The 9,202-nt window shown below is 30.7% G+C and overlaps 1 protein-coding gene across 1 annotated transcript; it reads left to right on the top strand.

Moving 5' to 3' along the window:
- The first annotated feature begins 4,991 nt into the window (after positions 1–4,991).
- LOC130654159 (cyclin-I-like) lies at positions 4,992–7,489 on the top strand. The gene is made up of 5 exons (XM_057456698.1): positions 4,992–5,245; positions 5,335–5,685; positions 5,766–5,897; positions 5,982–6,077; positions 6,357–7,489. Exons 1-5 carry the CDS (start codon positions 5,144–5,146, stop codon positions 6,789–6,791), a joined length of 1,116 nt encoding a protein of 371 aa, XP_057312681.1. The 5' UTR covers positions 4,992–5,143; the 3' UTR covers positions 6,792–7,489.
- The last annotated feature ends 1,713 nt before the right edge of the window (positions 7,490–9,202 follow it).

Genomic DNA, 9,202 nt, shown 5'->3' with positions numbered 1-9,202 from the left:
TGTGTTCTGAAAATAAAAGACACTCTGTCAAAACAAATAAAAGCAAACTCCAAGAAAAAAAACTAGAATAACTTTCTATTGCACACTCAAGTTTATTTTCAAGCACTTTTTTTAACTAAAAATATGACTTCTTTTCTTGTTTCCTTCTTATATAAATTATGAATAGTTGAATTAAAATAGGCAACTATTAAGCAACTTCAGATCTAGATATTGACTGAAAAGTAAGCAACTTTAGACATGAACAAAATTCAAGTTGATTATAAAAAATGTGTATGTATAGAAACATAATTAATGTACTTCGAAATCAGTTTTTAATGAACAATATTTCTAGGAAAAGATATAAACAATTAATGAAAACCTTTTTAGTTAAATCTATTCTTTTACTTTTTTAAGGTTAATTAAAAAACAAAGAATTTATTTCCTAGTGATTTTTTTTACAATACCTTGTATCATTCAAAATAAATAAAAAAGAAAATGGAATTGCTGATACAAACAACTCCACATCAAAATATTTTATACAGGAAACACGCAAAATTGATTTATAGTTTAAACATTATTCTTCCACAATAATATAAATCCTGAAACACACAAACAAACCCTTCTTGATAAAACACAACATAACAATTTTGACAACAAAGTAAATAAAATAAATTAATTAATTTGTCCTTTAAGGAATTGATATAGCCATAGAATCATTTATCCAAAATTTGGCAATGGTCTCTTAAACATAATGCTCCTGTAGCAGAAGTGAAAGGTTGGATGATCCTGTTTGATTTTTGATAGAAGTTTGATGCTACCATAAAAGGTGATGCAGATATAAAAATTGCACAATCAGGCACTTCTTTTAGTTCAAACTGGGTTACAAAGAAAACTGACACAGCATTAACTATGAATTTCCATGCTTTAGCACCCCTCAAGTATAAGAATTCAGTTGTTTAATACAATCTAATTCATAGAGCACGCAACTACTGAAAAAATTTCCATAATAGCTTATCTAAAGCTACGCTGATTCTACAAAATCGAGAAAATCATCGATTCAATAGTTACAAAAGGAGAAAAAAAAGAAAAAAAAGAAAGTGAAAAAAACAGGAAAAAAAAACAGAAAAGAAAGGAGAGAAAATTGCTGATATTTAAGAGACATAATTAAGGTCACTACTTTATTCTTTAAATATATCACCTATTTTGGACGTTTAGTTCTCCTTTAACATTTAGTAAGTGCAATTCAAATAACAACGAAAACATTTCTTTGCAATAGCAATAATAGGAGCAGTAGAAATTATTTTTTAGCTTTCCAATGGGTAAGAAACAACAACTTACGTGGACTCATTAACAGAGTCAATACTCTTTTAAAACAAGTTTTAATATATAAGATAAACACTTCTCCCCAGATGCTATGGACACTACAGGCGCTGATTCAGAAAGTTATTTTGGGCGTCAATTTTTTTTGAGACTTTGCAGGGGGTCTCTAGATCGGCTAAAACAGCCTTACAGAGAAATTAGGAACACAAAATGACTCTATAAAACTGTTGATTTTTCCCACTCAAAATAAAAAAAATCATAAACGATGGCCACCAACATTCAGCAACGAACAATTAGAGGAGATCGTAGACAACTTTAAAATAATGCACCTCAATATTTCACCTTGAAGACATATTTTTTGCTCAGGAAAAACAGTGGTGATTTTTTTGGAAAAAAATCTTTGCATGTTGTTCTGGTTACATAATCTAAACACACTATAAAATGGTATCTATGTAGATGGTTTTGTTGTTTTGATCACACGTCTCTTGTATTTCTGATAACAATGATTTTGAGTATTTCCGAGTATTTACAAAAATTGGACAACAAAAATACAAGGCATATGCATCGTCTTCTTTTTCAGTATAGAACATTTCTTTAGTTAGAACATTTCTTTATGAAAATATATTTTTTCTGTGATTAAAGATCCTAAAAATATTCAGAAAATAAAGCGATTCTCAAAAATTTTAAAATTACATGTTTCTATTCTGAGCACCCAAATTAGACGCCCGCATAATCAGTATACCCATGTCCAAATTGAGTTGGATCATCCCCTGTGCTACTTCCTCCTCGTCATACCGTCCATCTAAATCTTTGCATGTTTGCGTGAATTTTAACCTTAATTACAGGGCATATTCATTTCGTGCTCAATATGAAAGGAACCCTTCTTTCCTATTGAGGATGAAGTGAATAATTGTTGTTGTTTTTTCCTTTCTTATATAAATTTACTTTTATTTGTTTTTTGTGTTAAGTACATGTTTCATCGACATATCAAAAAAGACAATGGGCCTCTGGGACAAGGTTGTGTGGATTTTAAGTTTAGGTGCATCCAGTGCATTTTGCAAATATGACCAGTAGGTTTTAAGCTTCACTGGTTCTTTGTGTGTTTTTACTCATGAAATTATGATAATCAATGCTGCCAATAGTCAAGTCATAGAAGAAAGGTTTTACTGACCTTCCAAATAAAAATACTTTAATAGTACATAGCAAAAGTATTTGCTATGTACTATTTTTTATACTTGTATAAAATCCTTCTAGGAGTTGGAGTCACAAGCTTTCCTGCGAAGAAATTTGTTTACATTTAGGACACACAATGGTGACTGGCATGCTTCTTCCTCTAGCTAATAATTGCAACTTTAACCACAAAATAATATTTTTTTGTAATTAGTACAATACTTAGGGTTGATTTTCGATTACTTTTTTAAGTGGGAGGTTTAAAGGAGAATTGAGGTCAAAATTGACTTTTTAATAATTTCATTCATACCACAAAAACAAAAATATTCCCAAAAAATTATGCAATTTTATGAATTTTTGAGGGAGATATGAGGTTAAAAAGTCATTTGGCTTTGATGTCACAAGTGCGAGAGCGGCTGAAGCGCACAAAACACAAAGTTAAATGTTTATATTGAAATAGAGCAGCAAGAAGGATGTCTGTCACATAGAAATATTGTTGATTTCTTATACTTAGTGTGTTTTGTTAGATTTGTCTCTTACCTAACATTTGTATTTTATTTGTATATTTTTAATATACCTTCTGAATCAAGGCATTTAGATTTTTTCTAACTCGAGCGAATAAATTAAGAAAGAATAAATATCTGTCCTATGCCAAAAATCATCTGTCTTTCAGACCTAATAAAAATTCAATTGTGGACGTAAAATGTCAAGTTGTATATATTATATCAACGGTGTCTGATGAAAGAAGTTTCCACACCGGATATATTGAGGAATAATGTGTCAAAGTTGCGATGTTTTGTTACACATCCAGAATCAAGTTTATTAGAAAGTGAAGTTTCGTATTCTGTGCAGCATTTACATTCTATAAATGTCTACATAATTGTACAAACATACATTTGCACCAATGCAGATTTTCTGTCCTACTTGATTTATACTTGTCTTCATCGTCAATATTGTCACTGCTAGAAGAAAACTTCAGGCTCGTGGCGTTTTAGAATTAGAAGTTGTTTTCACACAGAACTCAAGGGAATAAGATAGAAATATTTAGGCGCATGTTATTTGAGCAGCTTTATTGTAGCTTAAATTATTAATTTCGAGTCATCAAATGACGAACAAATCATACCTCCTTCATTTATTCGAGGTAGAAAACTCAAGGTGATCTTCAAATACTATTTTGTATAAAAAAAGAAATAGTAGTTAGAAACGTGTTATCAATCAAGAGTTTTTTCAATGTTAAAGTCTATATATTCTTAGAAAACCACCCAACTAAGATTTTTATTTTGCATTAAAGACTTACAAGCAAGTTTATATACGTATTATGTGCCTGGTGATGCAACATATTTTGGGGAAACAAAACATAATGCTTTCATACACAAAAATTGAGACTGCTAAGATAATAGCGATATCTATATTTAACCTACTAACTCAGATAGGCTTGCAGGCATATTCCAAAAAGGAAAGGTGAATATATCCTGCTATCTAGCCTATAACCTCGTCATGCCAGCAGGGATAATAATATTTTAACAAAAACGTTGTTTACTGACTTCTCTTTAATTTTTGAAAATATATTTTTCTCAAGATATTTAGCTGGATAAAGCGTTGTTTACCTGACTTCTCTTTAATATTTGAAAATATATTCTTCTTAAGATATTTAGCTGGCTAACCTATTGCCCTATGACATCATTATTGCATCAATAATGATGTCATAAGTTCAGATGTATTTAAGCATAAATTCATATTTGAAATACCTGCAAAATAACACATCAAAACTTTTAAGCATAGTAAAGATTTAAACCTTGAATAACTTGAAAATAGAAAGAGATGATAAAAAATGTCTAAAGGACTTGGCGAGCAACCTTTTAATAAGGCTATAACATAGAAAATATTATTTCCACTCTACTCTGCTAGAACCTTTTTTCAGAAACACACGGTCACACGGTCAAGTTTTGACGCCGTGCGAGTTTACCGCCGTCCTATTTCTTGCTATGTACAGGGTACTTTGGGACACCTCCCGCTTTTGGTAAATGAACCAGCAGTGGACAAATTTCCAGATCAAAATATTTTATGAAAGATTCATAAGAACATTAAATTTGCTACATCTAGCTATGTGTATTGAATAAATTTAGTTCTGATTTCAGGGGGATGTAATTTCAAGTTTCATTTTTGAATGATCTGGAATAAAATCATTAAATTTTTAAAAACAAAGCTTTTGAACTTTTTGATAAAAATAAGTATTTGTTTTTTTTCAGCAAATATTATATTAAAGGAGCAAATAAGAAGACTGTTTGATTCATGGAACAGGATTTATGGAATAGAAAGCTTTTAAAAAGGCGAGTTAAAAAGACGCGGCTCCTAAACTAACTCGAAAATTATATAAGATATTCGGTACATTTGATTGGTTAGTTCAGAGCAGGCAATTCAATTTCCCTGTACAGATATACTAAGAGTATTGTTAAAATAAATCACAGCGCGCCAGGCTAGAAAGTTAAATCATAGTTGTGTTCTCAATTTCATCAAAACAAAAATTTATTTCCATCCTTAAAAAAATCTTTTCAAGAACATCTGGCAACAAAGAACTAAATTTTACTCCAACTGTAGAACTTCTATTTTTGCGGGGAAAAGGGTCATAAACCCCCCAGAAGTTGTTTGGTGATGATTTCAGAAGTTTTACAATATGCTCGATAAACTTTGTCGCGATCCTTCTCATCTTGAACGCCAGTTGAAAGTTAAATTGGCAGAAGAAAAAGATTTAAAAATCTTTGACTGGCTTAAACTTGTAAGTAAATTTCTTCAGTATTTGCTATGTACTATTTTTTATAATAGTCAAGTTTATATGCATTTTTTAAGTGTCTTTATTTCTAATAGAACAACATTCAAGATGCAGAGGAATGGAAGGAAAATGTGCGATGGTTAATAAAACTTAACCAAGAGTGTGGATTTCAATGTGAAACGTTTGCCTTGTCTGTGCACATCCTAGATAGTTTTCTAGGATTTGTGAAGGTACGTGGAAAGTACCTGAAGTGTGCCACATTGTCAGCGTATTACATTGCAGTCAAAGTTATGGAGGAAGAAGAATTCATTCCATCTTTAACTAGTTTCATTAATATCACTGGAAACCAATTTACATGTAATGATATCACTCGTATGGAAAGGATTATACTTCAGAAAACAAATTGGGACTTAAATCATGTTACACTTTTCACTTTCCTTGAAATTGTAAGTCAGCTTGTTAGTCTCCTTTTCACCCCAAAATAAAAAAATTATTTGTCAAAAAAAAACTTTGATTTTTTTCTTAGTTTTTCAGTTATACATGTGCCCAACACTTCAAAACATTGTTTGGAAGTGACTCCTTGGCTTACAGTATTTACAGGAATTTGGCAAACCAGGCTCAACACTGCATCAGCACTGTTAGCTTATTACAATATAAAGTATGTTTTTTTTACATTTACCTTCAGTCTTGTTAATTGTTTAATTAATATATATATTAATTTTCTTTTTTTTTAAATTTTTAGGGTTCCCTAAAAGCATTAGCCCTGCTTAGTTGTACGTTGGAAAAAATTACATCTCGTTGGTTTCTGTATATTGAACAAGTGTCTCGTTTAGCAAAAGTAAGATTTTGTTTTCTTTATAGTTTAGATGGCATGCAATGTTTATTTGAAAACAAAATTAAATTGAAAAACTGTATGCATATTTTTTTTTAAATAATCAGCTGAGATATATTTTTACTCAAAGTCTCAACCCAGTTTTTATTATTAAGTTTATTATTGTTAGATTATAGTTCTCCTCCACATTTGTTTCTAGGACAATACAAAATTGGTAGTTCAAATTTTAATTTGATCTATATACTTCTTAGAGATTAAATCAAACTATTTATTTTGTCCTTCCAGATTGATGTACAAGAACTATTAGAATGCAGAGATGTGATTAAAACTGTTGTGTTTGGTATACATAAAAAACCAAGGGCTCCAAAATTAAAAAAATTTGCAAAACGTCATTCAGTGTTGGCCCAAAGGAGATCACCTCTTTCTCCTATTGTGGAAAATCCTTTTGAGAATGATGTTATGAGGCATTGTCAATCTCTTCTACTTGGCAACAGAAAAACAACATTAAGTAGTATTGGAAGTCCTATTGAGAGCAAAAAACCAGCAGAATCTGATCTTTTTAATGAAGAATTAAAAAGGTTACGTCAAATTTCTCTGGATGAAATGCAAATGCCTTCACCAGTGAAGCGAAGAAGATTAACCAGTTGTGGTGTTGAATGTAAATTCAAGCAAGATGTTTGTACACTGTTAACAAGTCCCATCAAAGCTATGCCAGTTTAAATAAAAATGTTTGTGTCACAAATAATCTAAATCTATTTTGTTCATTTTTTATTTCATTGGTTTTACTGTTTGAATAATTTGTTGATTTTGTTTTATTGTTTCTTTTACCTTCGTTGAGTGCATAACCTCTTACAGCAAAATTTTCGTTTGTACAATTCTGTGTGTAATTCACACGAGTTTGCTTAAGGCATTTGTTTTACTGTTAAAGTTTTTATTACAGTTTGTTGTTGTGTGACTTTCAGGACCTTGTTCTTGTATGCTGGGTCATGGTTAGACAGTTTTAAGGAGCTGATTATCACATACTTTTTATGTTTTTGAGAATATACTTTTTATATTACATATTATATATTACTAACAAGTTTTTATTATTTCTTTTATGTCAATAAAGGAAACACAGTGTATATGGTCATCGTGTGTTTTATACACAGTTAAGATTAATTTAAAAAATGTAGATAGTTGAATTTGAAATTTTTGTTGAGGTTTATATTGTACATTACCAAAGAAAACTTACAGCGAAGGTGCACCCTTGTATACTTACTGCTACCTATTGCATCTTACTAGTTTAATATTTGCTCAGTTGTATATTAGTATCTTTGCTTATGTGTGAAATAAAAAAAACATGAAAGCTTTTTAAATACAAACAAAAAATGTAAAATACTGAAAAATATCGAAAAAAGAAATAAAATGAAAAACCAAAACGGATGTTATTTTTTCCAACCCCTGAAAACTCATCCTCAGTTATTTAGGTCTTGTATGTTGGGTATTAATAGTACACTTCAGCATATTTGTGTAAATATTTGCTAACAAATTAGTCACAAGAAAAAACTCTTTTGGCATGTATTTCCTTCTACTCACAGTAAAATAGTTATTTCTAACTGTGCTGTTTTGAGCATTATAACGATGCAACCGTGTCTACGTTACAAATTCATAGCACTTGTTATGCCCATTCAAGCTTATAAAAAGCTAAAGTTTTTAAAAATGGAACAAAAATTTTTTAATTCCGACAAGCAGTTTTTCGTGTGCAGCTATTTTTATTATTCTGTTTTTATGCAGAATGTTTAAGAGACTGATTATTGCATTGTGTTTTCATCAAAACATGATGGAATCGGTTCAGCAGCATGAGTCATAAGAAAAGAGGTTAAGTATGTCACGGAAGAATGTTCCCGACATTATAAAAAAATGTTTCTTTCAAGGAAGCCATGTTTGTTTTGTTGTATTATGACGACATACATTGTAGTTTATCCTAGTTTCCGCAACTCGTTTGATAGATTAATACCGGAATAATACTTTCCGTTTATATAAGTTTTACAAGAAGTTTCATCAGAAGATATAAATACGCTGAAATAATAACATCAGATAATTTTTTTGAAAGGCGTGTTAATCTTTTTTTTATGCGAACACTTAACTGCGAGAGGCAGTTTTTTTTGTATGAAAGAAAACAGCAAAGTTTTTAACTGCGTTTTCAAACTTGGTGATGTTTACAAATCATATGATCGCAGCTAAAGGGGAGAAGTGTGATAAATTGAAAGTGAAATCCAATTGAGAAAAATAGCTCTTTCTTGGGAATCGGTCATTGAATGCATGGACATGTAATAATTGCATATCATTGACCCTTTCAACTTGGCTTGAGAAAGTCTCATATTTACTAACCTTGTCCTCAGGACATTTTGTATTTGACAGAAACTTTCGCGCACTCGAAATTACCCGTCTTATTTCAATATATTTTGTCTACGTGATATTCTACTAAAACTAGTTTGGTTTTGCCCCACATTTCCATTATACACTGGATTTTTCCAGGGTATGTTCAACCAGTCTAATCGCCCCCAAAGTTTAGATTTTCCAGGATAAGCTTTGGAAGTTTTCGCGACTTCTCTTACCCTTTACCGAATTAGAGATATCTTACAATTCCTATGTATAGTGCCAATTATATAAAAATATATTCAGCCAATTTTTTTTCGTTCTCAGCCACACCCTTTCGGTAGATTTTTATTTTTTTAAATACCGTCATTAAAAATTATCGCCCTCACGGCACCGTAATAATTTTTTTTGCTACAAGTTTGTTGCGATGTTTTAAAACAGCCATGGTCGAGTGCAACAAATAAATTCTTTGCAACTTAATCAATTCTACCATAGCAATTAGTTACCATGCAAACTTCTTATCAAATATTAAATTCAAATAAATGAAATTAACCGTCATAGCAAACAAAGTATTTCATCAACCTCGTCCCCGGAGCTTTTTGATCCTTTTTCCTGCCAGATATGAGAGTATGACTAAGATATCCTGGGAAAGATGTTGGTATTTCATTATTTTAGAAATCAGCCAAAAATGTTTAAAAAGGGTAATTACAAAGTTATAAAACGAATTAAAAAGCTTTCAGCACAAAATAGTTTTGCTTTAAATAAACAACCAA

Source organism: Hydractinia symbiolongicarpus, chromosome 8, assembly GCF_029227915.1.
Source record: "Hydractinia symbiolongicarpus strain clone_291-10 chromosome 8, HSymV2.1, whole genome shotgun sequence".
Lineage (NCBI taxonomy): Eukaryota > Metazoa > Cnidaria > Hydrozoa > Anthoathecata > Hydractiniidae > Hydractinia > Hydractinia symbiolongicarpus.
The sequence above is the reverse complement of the archived record's forward strand: the minus strand, read 5'-3'. Positions and strand labels throughout refer to the sequence as shown.